This window comes from Amia ocellicauda, chromosome 1 (assembly GCF_036373705.1).
Source record: "Amia ocellicauda isolate fAmiCal2 chromosome 1, fAmiCal2.hap1, whole genome shotgun sequence".
NCBI classification, from domain to species: Eukaryota; Metazoa; Chordata; class Actinopteri; order Amiiformes; family Amiidae; genus Amia; species Amia ocellicauda.
Window position 1 is genome coordinate 44,214,457 of NC_089850.1, and position 16,844 is coordinate 44,231,300.

Consider the following 16,844-nt stretch of genomic DNA (forward strand, 5'->3'; position numbering starts at 1 on the left):
ACAGTGTAATACATCGAAACAGCAGGTAGCATTGCATATCACAATTTATGCAGGTCATTGAAAACTATGGAAACGCTATTTTAAATAGAAATACAGAAATCACTGAACCTTTTCGAAAACTATGGTCCGATTTACTTTTTTAAATCCGCAAAACGTTGCAAAAACAACATTAAAACGGCACAAACCCTATGATCTCTTTACAAAGCTAAAGGTCTCTCTAGACCAATTTTTTGTTGATGTTATTAATTATTATTGTTATTATTATTATTATTATTATAATTATTGAGTTTTGCTACTATTTACCACTTTATTCATTCATCTCACAAACGTTGATTTTGTATTATGTATTCTGATACAGATACAGGACACTGATGTAAATTTTGTGTGGAGATGATTTCAAATGCTATGCAATGAAGTTGCACGTCTACAAACAACGTGTTTTCAAGACGTGTTGATGAAAATTATTTGTATTAGTGTAGTCATGATTTCAATAATTATTTAACATATCCTTTAATTAACTGCAAACTGGCTGCAATAGTGCAATACATGAGTTATGTGTTGTTTTCTCACTACAAGGTCCACCTTGGTTCTCCCTGTCAGTTGGAGATCCAGTCTAGGACAAAGTCGACAGAAGTGGGTAAGCTCTTCATCACATATTGTAAATATATAAAACATCCCACAGTGCAATATATATGCTGACTGGTTTAGTATGAAATGAAGCTGTGGAGTGCTACAAATAGCTTTGACAGCAACATTATGTCAGTACTATTCATAAACTATGATTTTTGCTTTTCGGGCATTTTCCTGAATGCCCTATGCTAAAAATTCTCCACCTAAATACATTTGCTTTTTGAAGTATATAGTATGTGTTGTTAAATGATTGCAAATCAATGACGGAGCACAGCTTTATTCTTGTACGCATCCAAAACATTCTTGCAAGAATAGATGCTTGTTTAAATGGTAATTTTGGCTGTATGTAACTGGCCTGTATAACGTAAAAATAATTTTATAATAACTGAATATAGGGAGAAAATGGGACAAAAACGAGATGCTGCTGCTGTAGAACTTAATATAACTGGGAGATTTGGCTTTTATTTACTTATTTATTTCTTGGTGCGGGCCCGGCAAATAGCTGAAGGTTTATTGTCCAGGTTAGAGTGGCGGATATTTAGTACTGCTACTACTACTACTACTACTACTACTACTACTACTTCTACTACTTCTACTACTACTACTACTAATAATAATAATAATAATAATAATTGTATTACATGTCCAGCTACTGCTCCTTTCACAATTTAAATCATAGAGCTTTTGATGCAGATGTATTCACATTATCAGTTATGAGTTTGAAAAGCAAATATTTGTGTGGGGAAAACAAAAAAAGGTTAGCCTCAATTTCCACAGTTGATAAACACATTCACGTTGTTCAAATAAGTAGTTACACACAGCATACTAGAAACTGTGATTAATGGCAGTCAATATAAGGCATTTTGTTTCCATGGTTACCAGCATTCACAGTAATTGCTTTCACAAACCTCCGGACATTAAAGCAACTTTATTTATACTGTGCTTTGTCTTTTTTAATTATGAAGTGTCTACCACAATAAATGTAAACATTTGCTAAAGGCCCTTTAGCATCCATGACTACAGTGTGCAGTAGCTATAATACTAAACTACATCCATAACTAATCAAAAGTCCTATACTATTATAATTAAGCAGCAGGGAATATACAACACACACACACACACACACACACACACACACAATGATTTGTATAGGTATTCAACCCCCTGCAAAGCTTCCACATTTTGTTGCTGTCTGAGTTTTGCATTATGTTTAAAAGATCCACTGTGCTCTGACTTTTTGGTGTGTTGTCCTTTAAGCATACACTTATATTATAAATCAGGGATCACTCTCAAATCCTAGTTTCCGTTTCATTTATTTATTTTGAACAATGACAAAACGTTTTCTCATTAATTCAATGCAATCATTAAATCAGTAAATGATCCAAATGTATATGTCTGAGGTTAATAAGAATAGATGCATTAATAAACTGTCAGATTGTATTCCTCATTCATAGCATTCTCAAGCATTCATTTTTTAGTCATGCTTTTTCAATATCACTACCTATAGTTTTGCCATACGTTTTCTATACCAATACATTTTAGTTCTTCAATTTTGTGTCCATGTTCTGTAAAATGACGGGCTACAGGGGAAGTTACGTCTCTTCATTTGATATTGCACCTGTGTTCATTCTATCCGATTTTCAATTTTCGAGAAGTTTGACCTATATTTATTGCTATTATATTGGTCAAACGTCTTGAAAATTGAATATTTTACAGAACATGGACACAAAATTAAAGAACTAAAATGTATTGGTATAGAAAAGGAAGGGCGAAACGAATGATTTCCTGAGAAATATACCCTAGTTTGGTGTTATTTTTAAACCCTTTGTGATGTTCAAAATAGAATGCGGGATCTAGGTCCTTTTGTGTGGTTTAACCAAGTTTGGCAATTTGGATCATTTATCGATTTAATTATCTAATGATAATGTTCATCAACGATATCCCAGTTCCTATACAAAGCTTGCCTGTGTGGGTGAGTGGTAAGAAAACTGCCATCACTGAAAAAACATCTTAAATCTTGTATGAGGTTTTTGACCATGTAAATAATACAGCCAGACGAGACAAAAATGGAAATTGCTGCCAAAGGTGCTTCCACCAGTACGGGGCTGAATACATATGTAATCTGTAAATTTAGATTTGAAATATACAATATAACAGTGTTAATTTTGATAATTAGTGTTTATAATTAAAAAAAAATGACATGAAATACATTTTGCTTAATTGTTTGTAACTCCATAAAATGTGATTATATATATTGTTTATGGTAGGGGGTGAATACTTTTGAGAAGCACTATATGCATGAGTGTATATAAATATATATATATATATATATATATATATATATATATATATATATATACACGCACATACACAAACAAACACATATTGTTACTCTTCTGAAATAAATGATATTGCCAAAGAGTGCAGGCTCTGTGGACACTAGAGGGAGACTATTTATGTATTTTTCTAAACTTGGAAATGTGTGAATTGCGCAATACATCAGCTTACACACATGATCATGCAGTACAGCCACGTCCTGGAGAGTAAGGAAACAGACAAAATGAACGCATTTTCAGAAGAGACTACAAGTAGTATGAATATCAACACAGAGGTGCGTACTGAGGACAGACACAAACTTGGCTGTTGTTCTGAGGTGTTTAAATCTGGTTGTTCTTTTGGGTTTTAGTACTTTTAGATTTTAGTGATTTACTGATCTACAAATCATTTTCAGGAAAATAAAATATGGCTCTACAGACCCAAAATAAATGGATCACGAATGGCAAGAAAGATGTGGTACACTTTTCTAATTTAACAAATTAATCCTACCAGCAATCCTTAAGTGCTTTCATTTTGATATTATGCAATACTGCCTAAATTCTGGACACAAATGTTTTCTCCATACGGTTAAGAAAAAATGCTAGCTTAAAAAAAATCATTATCAACACAGCATTCCTTTCTAACTCTTGTTCTTCAGAGGAATAGCCTTTAAAGTTTATTGATTTATTAAAGCCGGGGTACAGGGTGCTTTCCTCCATGATGGTGTTGGAATTCACTTTCAGCAGATTGAAAAACATTGAAAATTGTATTGAGGTTAGGCATGACAGATCTTTCATTAACAGGTTTAATTGAACAGCTCAAACGAAATCCTTTGAAAGTAATTCACGCTGCTCATAGCAGGAAAACAGAAAGTCTTATATTTTTCCATGATGAAAAACATACTGGGCTATGTGTGTCATATATACTAACTGCTGCTGCTGCTCTGTTCTTTTTGTTCTTTTCTTAGCAACACGATGTGGTGTCATCATATTTTTGTCTTCCTGGGTTTATCCTTGGCAATTAGATGGAGCTCACCATGCACAATCTCCAGTCAATATGTCCGGTGTCCTTTTCAGTCATTAACCGAAGTTCCAGATTTGCCCTCTGATGTGCGGAGAGCGGACCTGAGCTTGAACTATATCAGAGAAGTGGGAGAAGGTTCCTTCCCCAGACTTGAGCAACTGACATTTCTGGACCTTGGGAGTCAATTCACAAAGTATCTGCACATAAAAGAAAATGCATTTAGGAATCTGACCAACCTGGCTTCCCTAATTTTGTCTGGGAACATCAATCTTGTCCTGGACCTAGGCACATTTGTGGGATTGCATAAATTAAAATTTCTTGATTTATTGTACAACGGGCTCACTGCAGCTATCTTTGAAGATGTGTACCTCCAACCCTTGGTCTCACTTGAAGACATTAATCTTTCTAGTAACCGCATTGAGCGAATGAGACCTAACCTTTTCTTCCGCAATTTGACAAACTTAAAACAATTACGCTTGAAGCTGAATCAAATCAAGACTTTATGTGAAGATGATTTACTTGGTTTTCAAGGTAAGTCCTTCGATTTTCTTGACATTTCCTCCAATCATTTTTATCAAATGGATCCGTTGCACTTTGACTGGAAAACCTGTGGAAACCCTTTTAGAAACATGTCATTTCAAGTTTTGGACTTGTCTTTGAATTCATTCAGTGAACAAAGAGCACAGCTTTTCTTCAAAGCAATAGAAGGTACAAAGATTCACCACATTATCTTAAGCTCAAATACAATGGGTAAATCTTTTGGGTATTCCAATGTCAAAGACCCTAACATGCAAACATTTGAGGGTCTTAAAAACAGTGCTGTGAGAATTCTAGACCTGTCTAAAAATTTCATTTTTTCACTGGAAACATCTGTATTTGCTCATCTTAAAGAACTTGAAGAAATTATATTAGCTGCCAATAAAATCAACCAGATACAGAGTAAAGCATTTGCTGGACTACAGAACTTAAAAATGCTAAATCTCTCAAGCAACCTAATAGGTGAGGTGTACATAAATACTTTTGAAGGTCTTGATAGTGTTACACAACTGGACTTGTCAGACAATCACATTGGTGCCGTTCAACACATGGCTTTCCATAAACTTCACAATTTACAAATCTTGAACCTTAAAGGAAATTCATTAAGAAGCCTTCACACATTGGCACCAATTCCCCAAATGCAATTTGTCCTCTTGAGCGATAATAAACTCTCATCTTCATATGGATTTACTAACTTTGCCACAAATTCTGTATTTGTTGATCTGTCAAAAAACAGTTTAAAAAATTTGAACAGTTTCTATGAAGTGATGAGGTTGCCACACATTCAATATATTTTACTCCGACACAATGCAATAGCAGTATGTAATAATGAACTTGTCATTCCACGTGAAAATAATTTAATATACCTAGACCTAGAAGACAACATGTTGCAGTTGGTTTGGGAAATGGAAACTTGTTTAGATATGTTTGACAACCTTGGCAAACTCATCCGACTCCGATTAAATCAGAATATGCTACAGTTTCTCCCCAAAGACATTTTTAAGGGTTTAATCTCTCTTGAATCAATGGATCTGTCATCCAATTTTCTTTCCCACCTTCCTGAAAACATTTTCCCCCAAAGCCTTAAGAACCTCAATTTATCCAAAAATATTCTTGGCTCACCTAATCCAGACCGCTTCCATTCACTTACACAGATTGATCTTGGAAATAATCCATACATCTGTGACTGTTTTTTAAAAGACTTCCTTTTGTGGATGAATCAGACTAACATAACATTCCTTAGCCCTTTAGATGACTTGGAATGTGTCTTCCCCAATGATTTATCGGGGGTTCGTCTTATTGATTATAACACTGAACTTTGTCAGGAAGAGGACAAAAGCTTAATTTTGAGATTAAAGTTCACCCTTTTCGTCAGCTGCACAACAGTACTGATATTAATGATTACCTCTGCCATCACATTCACTCGCTTCAGAGGGGTTTGCTTTGTTATTTACAAGAAAGTAATCACTATAGTTCTAGGAAGACCTAAAAAAGCGTCATCTGGAGAGACTTTCAAATATGATGTATATCTCTGCTTCAGTAACAACGACTTCAAATGGGTGGAGACTGCTGTCATTAAACAGCTGGATTCTCAGTTCTCAAAAACCAATCTCTTCCATACTTGTTTTGAAGCTCGGGACTTCATTCCTGGGGAAGATCACATTTCTAATATACGAGATGCAATCTGGTGCAGCAAGAAAACAGTCTGCATTGTCACCAAAGAATTTCTCAAAGATGGTTGGTGCATAGAGGCCTTCAATTTGGCCCAGAGCAGGCTTTATACTGAGCTGAAAGATGTTCTTATCATGGTCGTTGTTGGAAGGCTTCCTCAGTTCAAATTAATGAGATGCAGCCCAATCAGGACTTTTGTTCGGAGCAGGCATTACATGCACTGGCCTGAAGATTTCCAAGACTTAGGCTGGTTTTATGAGAAACTAGCCAAAAGTATTCTGAAAGAAGAAAAGATTAAAAAGCAGAGTGATGTCGTACTACAAACTATAAGCAAACAAATTGGGAATTGGAGCTCTGAGCACATATCAACCATAGACACCGTGACGCCGAGCTGTGTGGCGCATTGAGGACCTGCCCTGGTCTGCCCTGCACCTCTCCGTAGTCTGAGGGAGGGAAGATAGCGGCGGAACAGCTGACTTGCTGTTCCCACCTGACTGGCTACCCTTGCAGAGCCCATCAGTGCCAGGCACTAACCCCCCCACCCCCACACTACCACTTATTACCTAAGAAGCATTTCTGAATTGTTTACCATGCTTCAGGCCTTGCTCCGTTTGATACTAATAGTCATATTAGTCAATAAACAGAATATTAGTTTGACTGAATGTATTAAAGAATTATACTTAATTTACTTATTGTACTTTTATATATAAAATGATGTATGTATGTATTATGTGGTGTTATTTTTTATTCTGTCATACTTAAAATTTAATCTAAAATGTGAATTGGTCTTAGGTTATAGGTACCCAAGTTTTTAATAACATTTCTGGTGTATACCATTGGACCTGTAGAGGGCGAGCCTGCAGTCTAAATATATGAAAGAACACAACAATCCTTGTATGCACAGCGTCCTTGACAATATAATCAGTGGCTTTCACAGATAACACATTATCCATACTTCTTATATATTTCTACCAAAAAAAAATGCACTTTAACAAATATGTTTGATTTTGTAAAGTAAATCACTGCAGCTCAGTTTATCACTCTTTTATACACTATGACACACCATTACTGCAATAATAAAAATAAACAATGATGTACTAAGGAAGGACAAATTTCATACAGGGAAAGGTCAAGAAAATATGAGATTCATATTCCATGACTGCAATAAAGGCAATCATAAAAGTGAATTTACATGACATTTAAAACATTAAAAACATGAGATACATACATTTGAACTGCCCTTTTTAAAATCACTGTTAAATAATAGATGAATATATTAAAGTCAGATTATTTTAGTTTTTAATGTATTTTTTTATATGCATGCAATTATCTACATGTTCTGATCCAACATTCAAAAAAGCATCGGCTATAGCTGTCATTACCTTACACATTTGAATCATGGTATTCTACATCACGAAGCAAATTACATTTTGTAAAATTGGTATTGTGTTACAAAATAGTATTTTCTTTCTTGTGTGTGTAATTTTGTTTGTATATTATCTTGTGTGTGTAAAAGTGTAAAATACTTGTCAGCTATGTTCCAAGTATTATATTTTGAAATGCAAGCATACGTTTTTTTCATTTTAGACCTAGTGTCCAAACAGGATGCCATGGAGCTGAATAAACCTTCCTGTTTGGGCCAGTTGTCACATCATATGTAATCACTTTATCTATTCTCCTTTGACTTTTAAAGGCCGAAACACAACTGACAAGGAAAGGCAAAATGATCACCTCATTAAAGAGAGGGAGGGGAGGGGGAGGTTTTTAATCCACAGCAAGAGGCAGTGTTTACCTAGGATGGGAAAAAAAATATTTGTTCTAAAGAATCATGAAATTATGTATTTTAATCTTCCTGTGTAAGAAATTCAACACCAAGAACTGATCAAGATGACTTGATGGTTTATGTTTCAGACTCTTATATAATTGCCCATTTTTGTTACTGATTTAAATCGTTTCCTTTGTTTCAATTTAGGTTGTTTATCATAAGTTCTCTGGTAAGTTTTCCAAACTTCCAAACTTACCAGAGTATAAATATCCCTTCTGCCACGAAACATTTTCATGAGCAATATGTGGTGTACAGTGATCAGCATTGATCATCATCAGTTCACACCATCTTTCATGTGATTATCCTAATCATCTTAGTTTTCCAAATGACAGAAACCAAGAGGTCTGCCCAGGTGTCTGCCGTGTTGAGGCCTATGACCTACCGTCCCTAGCCTGAAGCAATACTGGAATTTGTTTGTCAATCAACCTGCTTAGTCCAAACCTCATGTCTCACTCATACAAAGGCCATGTTTTTTTATTTTTTATTTCTTATACACCATTCTCGTATATTTCATGAGCAGTGATTGCCAGACAAAACAGCTTTCTCCTCGCTTCATTAGAATCAGCGGGTGTGAAGAGCCAGCTACAGTACCCCGGAAACACCACATGCTTCGGCATCAAGAGTTTTCCACTGGTAACCACAGATCCTCTAGCCCAGAGGGGCTCAAGCATTTCTGGTAAAGGATGGGTCCAAATTTGTGGCTGTTTTAATCATAATATTCTTCATGGTAGTTTATCCTGGAATGGCCATGTGTTTGGAACAACAACGAAAAAAAAAAAAAAAAAAAAAAAAGAGAACCGCTCCTCTCGTCATGATGGATCATAGAACACCTACAGCAATACACTCATAGCACCCGTTTTACTTTTTTAGCATGCAATCAATCCCCCGTGAGGTTTAGAAGTTCAGCCAGATGCTTGTGGTTTTTAAATCGAGAGAAACTGTGTGTACTTAGTATAAAATTTTATTGATAACGGATTGTCCTCTTGCGAACAAGAAGGAAAATCCATGTGAACATTTATTGTTAATTCTAAGAAAATGGGGATTTGTTTTGCTCTTGGTAAAAAAAGTTTTGTAAGAACATTACATTCTGTTACTGAACATGTGTTGGAGAAATGTTAATTCAATCATATGTCTTGCGATTGAAGATGCAATATGGCACAATCTCTTCAGAGCTCATGTGCAAATAGTGTCACATTGTACAAATTGCATAATAAATTATGTGAGATCGGCCATAAAAGTCTCAAAGCTTTTTTGTTTTCTCCCGTGCAAAATATTCTTGGTACTTTTTAATTTTCTAATGACGCCCATATAAAAAAAAAACATGACTTTACTTTTTTACATCAAAACCTTCTTATACTTTATGTGTGTGTAAACTGCCATGTACCTGGGTATCAATTTTTTTTAATTTATTTATACATTATATGGCTTTGCATGTCTGTCAGAAATGGAGCAAATATATATTAAGCCTGTCTGAATTGTATTTATTTTAGTAGTTCAGATTTATTTTCTTTAAGTCTTTAACTTACACACATAGCAAATTAATGTTTACACATAATCTTCTGCTTCCTCGGCTAATGACTGGTCAATCACTGCCATCTCCACAAGAAAGGGGACAAAACTGAGCCAGGAAATTACAGACCAATCAGTCTCACCTGTATTACTTGTAAAATGTTGGAAAAAATTATTAGACAGAAAATAGAGGAGCATCTTAATGAAAACCATATTCTTGGAGATAGTCAACATGGGTAGCCTAGCCAGTCTCCAGACCTTAATCCCATAGAAAATCTGTGGAGGGAGCTGAAGGTTCGAGTTGCCAAACGTCAGCCTCGCAACCTTAATGACTTGGAGAGGATCTACAAACAGGAGTGGGACAAAATCCCTCCTGAGATGTGTGCAAACCTGGTGGCCAACTACAAGAAACGTCTGACCTCTGTGATTGCCAACAAGGGTTTTGCCCCCAAGTACTAAGTCGAAGGGGTCAAATACTTATTTCCCTCATTAACATGCAAATCAATGTATAACTTTTTTGAAATGCGTTTTTCTGGATTTGTTTGCTGTTATTCTGTCTCTCACTGTTAATATACACCTACCATTAAAATTATAGACTGATCATTTCTTTGTCAGTGGGCAAACGTACAAAATCAGCAGGGGATCAAATACTTTTTTCCCTCACTGTAACTGGAGTGAGGTTGTTAGTGGAGTTCCACAGGGATCAGTACTAGGGCCTTTGCTTTTTCTAATCTATATTAATGATTTGGACTCTGGGATAGTTAGCAAACTTGTCAAATTTGCCGATGATACTAAAATAGGTGGCTCAGCAGATACAATCTTGGCAGCACAGGCTATTCAAAGGGACTTAGATAACATTCAGTTGTGGGCCGACATCTGGCAGATGAAATTCAAATGTGGACAAGTGCAAGGTATTACATACAGGTAACAAAAATATCCACTATAATTACACTGTGGGAGGAACAGAACTAGATGAAGTAACGCATGAGAAAGATCTACGAGTCTATGTGGACTCCTCACTTTCTCCGTCCAAACAGTGTGGGGAAGCAATAAAAAAGGCAAACAGGATGTTAGAGTATATTGTCAAAAGTGTAGAATTGAGAACAAGGGCAGTAATGTTCTGACTGTACAATGCACTAGTTAGAGCTCATCTGGATACTGTGTACAGTTCTGGGCTCCACACTTCAAGAAAGATATCGCTGCTCTAGAGGCAGTTCAGAGGAGAGCAACCAGACTTATTCCAGGTCTGAAGGGAATGTTCTACTCGGTTTAATTTAAATTTAATCATATATGGTTAGTACAAAAAAAAACAGTGCAGAGTGATAAAGATTTTGGTTGGATGAAGACTTGGTATATGAAATGATTATTTTTGGAGCAGGTACATATAATATTGTTATATATGGCCTGCATATTCCTGTTTAAATAGAAAATATTTGCCTCCATTGCCTGCTCTGAGGAGTCTCCTCTGGGCAAGAGATTTGCTTGGTTAAGAATTAAAAGCGTTTGGTAAATAAACAAACAGTTACATTTATTAAATGTTCATGAATACAAACTCTTTTAATAAAACGTATAAATAAATTAGTTGTGCCACTGTGCAACTCTACAAGTAACCATTGGAAAACTGTATTCATCTTCACTGCGGTTAAACTAGAGGTTATTTCAGGTAAATTAATAGAAATGGTAAACAAGGTTTTGGTCTCACTTCGAATGACGGGGCTTCTGAACCCGGTGATATTTGAGGAAAATGTAATACTCTTGAAAGTAAGCAGCTGTGGTTTCCTTTGATACAAAATCTGTTAAACTTGGCGTGTCTATGTGAGAGAGTAGGAGAATAAAGAGACCCATGGATGAAGATCTGACCAGTGGAAACATAGCTAGTTCCGTTTTCACATTCAGGAATATTACATTTTGTCAGAGTGGAAAATTTCAACTAGCCCACAGTTTTTCCCAACGAGAAAACTGCAACTCAGTTCCAGGTGACAGTATGCTTAAATAAAAAGCCAGCCAAGCAATCATATTTTTTATACAGTGGAGTCTTTTAGAGCATTTTCTTCCATAAGCTGTTTTGGATTTAGTTTTTATACTTGCAGTAACCTATTTTGACAAGGGAATGTATGTCAAATAAATATACAGCTTCCTGAATGTTTTCCTGATACCAGATATACACTCACCTAAAGGATTATTAGGAACACCTGTTCAATTTCTCATTAATGCAGTTATCTAACCAACCAATCACATGGCAGTTGCTTCAATGCATTTAGGGGTGTGGTCCTGGTCAAGACAATCTCCTGAACTCCAAAGTGAATGCCTGAATGGGAAAGAAAGGTGATTTAAGCAATTTTGAGCGTGGCATGGTTGTTGGTGCCAGACGGGCCGGTCTGAGTATTTCACAATCTGCTCAGTTACTGGGATTTTCACGCACAACCATTTCTAGGGTTTACAAAGAATGGTGTGAAAAGGGAAAAACATCCAGTATGCGGCAGTCCTGTGGGCGAAAATGCCTTGTTGATGCTAGAGGTCAGAGGAGAATGGGCCGACTGATTCAAGCTGATAGAAGAGCAACTTTGAATGAAATAACCACTCGTTACAACCGAGGTATGCAGCAAAGCATTTGTGAAGCCACAACACGTACAACCTTGAGGCGGATGGGCTACAACAGCAGAAGACCCCACCGGGTACCACTCATCTCCACTACAAATAGGAAAGAGAGGCTACAATTTACACAAGCTCACCAAAATTGGACAGTTGAAGACTGGAAAAATGTTGCCTGGTCTGATGAGTCTCGATTTCTGTTGAGACATTCAGATGGTAGAGTCAGAATTTGGCGTAAACAGAATGAGAACATGGATCCATCATGCCTTGTTACCACTGTGCAGGCTGGTGGTGGTGGTTTTCTTGGCACACTTTAGGCCCCTTAGTGCCAATTGGGCATCGTTTAAATGCCACGGCCTACCTGAGCATTGTTTCTGACCATGTCCATCCCTTTATGACCACCATGTACCCATCCTCTGATGGCTACTTCCAGCAGGATAATGCACCATGTCACAAAGGTGGAATCATTTCAAATTGGTTTCTTGAACATGACAATGAGTTCACTGTACTAAACTGGCCCCCACAGTCACCAGATCTCAACCCAATAGAGCATCTTTGGGATGTGGTGGAACGGGAGCTTCGTGCCCTGGATGTGCATCCCACAAATCTCCATCAACTGCAAGATGCTATCCTATCAATATGGGCCAACATTTCTAAAGAATGCTTTCAGCACCTTGTTGAATCAATGCCACGTACAATTAAGGCAGTTCTGAAGGCGAAAGGGGGTCAAACACAGTATTAGTATGGTGTTCCTAATAATCCTTTAGGTGAGTGTATTTTCTGAGGAAATTGTAGCAATCCAGATTTTGGTCTTCGAAAAGAAGTCTTTGAGCAGAAAATTAATAAATAGTTATGAATAACTAAATAATGATTAACTCCACATATACATGTTCAGCTAGGCTTCCTAGTTTTGCATGGGGCAGTTCTGTGGTTGACTTGGGAATTTACACTTTCATTGCAAATGGTTTATTATTATATAAAAATATATAGGCTATATAAAGGATTTAGGCTGGAGAAAGGGTTGATTGAACCACGTAAGGACAGAGTTTAGGGGTATCTAAACTTTTGACAACCCCTTTATAGAAGTCAGTGCTTTATAATGCTGGCAACAGTTTGGTTTCCCAATTTGTCTGAGTTTCTTTAGGGCGTGTTGGCTTTGTCCTCTGAGTCTGACGTGGTGCCAGTTTTCACAAAATGCCAGCAAGTATGTCTGATCTTAATCATTCCTCTGCTGTTCTCAGTATGAAACTGGAGTAACTGTGAAGAGTCTGAAGTTAAATATGCCGTAACTGGTTTTCCCATCAGTCCTTTTGACATGTGTCGGGAAGGCTCCAAGTGCTCTGTAAGGAATTATTTAATGTACTTCAGGAAAGTTAGCCTTCACATTCCTCACAGATTCATTTGGAGTTTTGATTCCCATTTGGCTTACAGGATCCAGGTGTTTTCTGAAAATATGAGTTTGTGCATTGGCAGCATCATTGTGGATTTGAGATTAAGTGTGGAATGGTATGGAGATATATTATATCAGGATAAGTACCTTGACTTGCATGTTTGTGTCTTTTCCCCCCCATCATCCAAACCAAATCCTCATTAAAAAGAGAAGTAATTGTGCAAGATAAAGGTTTGCAATCAGGTTTTCATTTCCCCTGAGTGTTATCCTCCATTGCCATGGGAAACAATTCGGTTTTGTTTTGCTTTTATTCCAAAATGTAACAGATTCCTTGCAGTTTGACCATAGCTGACAGAAACAGCTGCACTGGAGCTTAAATCAGATCTCCAGCTCCACAAGCTCACAGAGGGTCAGGCCTCCTTGCAAGGCGAGTACACTTCTGTTTATATCCAGCAGAGGTCATGTGACTTCACTTCCTGCTTGATCAATCCAACGGAAAGTAGACAGCTCAAGTGGGCCCAGAATGGAAATACGTAGATCATGCACTCAAGCAAAATGTAGTAAAACAAAATCATGGGGGTATTTATGAGATATTTATAATACGATTCATCACAAAATTGTATCCATACAAAGGTTTACATTATTGTAACCTAAACATTGCTCTTATATTTTGTAAGTCGCCCTGGACAAGGGCATCTGCTAAGAAATAAATAATAATAATTAAGAAATACCTTTCCATTCCCTAACAAGGAGTTTATGGAATGAAATGAATGAATAAACAATTTTTAGTTCATAGTTGCTCTAGTTTGTTGACTGTACAGGCAAATTCAATTGGATTGCACCTGTGGCTGACCATCATAGACTGAGAAACATGCTGAAGGTTTCCACTTTTTTTTTTTTTTTTTTTTTAATCCCCCCAAAATTTGACTCAATAAAAAAGTATTGACGGTTATACCCCTGCTGAAAGAAGTACCCTCCCTCTCCTACTTAGCCTTTCAATATTCACAGTTCACCACATAGGGCACGTCCATTTAGCATTTACTGAACTAACCTCTTTAAACACATTGATTTATTCCTGGTGTGAGGATTTCTGCCATTCAGTGTTTGTTCTTTTCAATCAACAGACACCCTGGGAATCCTGTTCAGGCAGGAAATAGGATCAGGGGGTTACTTCAGAGTCCTATAACTTCCCCTTCATGAATTGTAAATGTGTCCGAAGTACAGCACTTTCAAATGGTGCCTGTGGCTTATCCCATTTTCAGTTTCAGCTTGAGTCACGCATCATTACAAGAAATTACAGTAGCCCATTCAGTGGAATCAATGAAAACCACATTTACACATTGCGGATCAGAAAACACCTTGATTAAGTTTATTTAACAAAGACTAATACTTATTGGATATAATTTAGACACCTGAAATAAAGTAAAACGATCAATTGCAGTTTTATATTTACACATTAGTTGTAACACATAATGTCTACAGATGGCTAATGGTGTCATATCAGTGTTGTAGGAGAATTAGTCCTGTGTGTATCCAAGGGAAATCAATAGTAAATTTGTTTCAAAGTAATAATCCACTTCAAATTACACAAATTAACTGGAACATATTAAATAAGTCTATTTGATTCTAGGCAAGTTCAGATACTATTCTGCTGATATTACTCTAAATTAATTAGGTGTTCGCAGACATAGATTTAGAAATTCACCACTAAAGTCTATTGCAAATCACACACCATAAATCATGGGAAATGGCTCATATTAATTTAAATGTATTCCTGTTAAGAGCTATTTATTTTCAGTTACAGGTCCTTTGCTTTTACTTTTCCAAAGTTTATCATCCTAAATGAGGCGCTTTTTAATGGATAAGACTGGAACTGTATGGACAAGCCACATGGTGTGTTTTGATTGCCATGGGCAGATGTTATCAGTTTCTGAAGTTATCAGCCTGTGTCTAGACTATTGAGAAATATATGAAAGCTCATTTGCCATTTTAAAAGGCAATTATGTATCCATTAAGTTAGAATAAAGAATGGTTAAACTTACACTTAAACTTTTTTGTGGCTTATTTTCTTAAGTTACTTTATCTACATGAACTGATCATTCTAAAATAAAAATGCAAATGCCAAAGATTAACAGCAGAAAATATTGTGGAGGCATGTACTGGATTTGCAAAGATTTCTCAGCGTTATGTTTTAACCCAATTGCCTTTTGTACATCAGCTAGCTTCAATACGTCTCACCACACTATGGGGTTCATTGGAACAACAATCACATGCATTCCCAAACTGAATGTTTCATTATTAGCATGGCTTTCCCTCCTTCTAAAACTGAATTTAAAAATATACCCAATTTCCAGACTAAATAATCTTCTCTGTTCCAACAATGTGTTTTCCACTAGGAAGGTCATGCAAAACTGAGCTTTGGCAGGGATAAGCTCTGTAATAATAGTAATGATTATGTATTGAAATGAAAAGCAAAGATTGAGCTTGAACTTAATTAATCACATATCTTCAGACCCCTGCAGACTTTCTTTGAATTAAAAATAATAATAATGGAACTCAGATTTCTGTAAATGAATGCATGTTTCAGATTTGTGTTCAAAATGCACAAGAACACAATTTGCTTACTACTAATACAAAAAAAAAAAACTTTTGATTTATGATGCCACTCAAACTGAATGGTGATGGACAGTGATACACTCAATAAAAGGGCTGGAGGAATACCAACCATTCTATACAGTGAGGGAAAAAAGTATTTGATCCCCTGCTGATTTTGTATGTTTGCCCACTGACAAAGAAATGATCAGTCTATAATTTTAATGGTAGGTGTATTTTAACAGTGAGAGACAGAATAACAACAAAACAATCCAGAAAAACGCATTTCATAAAAGTTATAAATTGATTTGCATGTTAATGAGGGAAATAAATATTTGATCCCCTATCAATCAGCAAGATTTCTGGCTCCCAGGTGTCTTTTATACAGGTAACGAACTGAGATTAGGAGCACTCTTTTAAAGGGAGTGCTCCTAATCTCAGCTCGTTACCTGTATAAAAGACACCTGTCCACAGAAGCAATCAATCAATCAGATTCCAAACTCTCCACCATGGCCAAGACCAAAGAGCTGTCTAAGGATGTCAGGGACAAGATTGTAGACCTACACAAGGCTGGAATGGGCTACAAGACCATCGCCAAGCAGCTTGGTGAGAAGGTGACAACAGTTGGTGCGATTATTCGTAAATGGAAGAAACACAAAATAACCATCAGTCTCCCTCGGTCTGGGGCTCCATGCAAGATCTCACCTCGTGGAGTTTCAATGATCATGAGAACGGTGAGGAATCAGCCCAGAACTACAC

The 16,844-nt window shown here is 36.5% G+C and overlaps 1 protein-coding gene across 2 annotated transcripts; it reads left to right on the forward strand.

The window, feature by feature from the left end:
- Positions 1-574: 574 nt before the first annotated feature.
- On the forward strand, positions 575-7,815 carry LOC136750946 (toll-like receptor 5). 2 transcript variants are annotated; one of them, XM_066706140.1, is made up of 2 exons: positions 575-637; positions 3,914-7,815. In XM_066706140.1, exon 2 carries the CDS (start codon positions 3,921-3,923, stop codon positions 6,582-6,584), a length of 2,664 nt encoding a protein of 887 aa, XP_066562237.1. In that variant the 5' UTR covers positions 575-637; positions 3,914-3,920; the 3' UTR covers positions 6,585-7,815. The 2 variants fall into 2 exon arrangements, with proteins under 2 accessions (XP_066562237.1, XP_066562229.1); XM_066706132.1 differs by lacking the exon at positions 575-637 and adding an exon at positions 3,151-3,241.
- Positions 7,816-16,844: the final 9,029 nt, after the last annotated feature.

What these genes read in the sequence shown, in the direction of transcription:
- LOC136750946 (XM_066706140.1), top strand. Translation starts at nt 3,921, where the DNA reads ATGTGGTGTCATCATATTTTTGTCTTCCTGGGTTTATCCTTGGCAATT.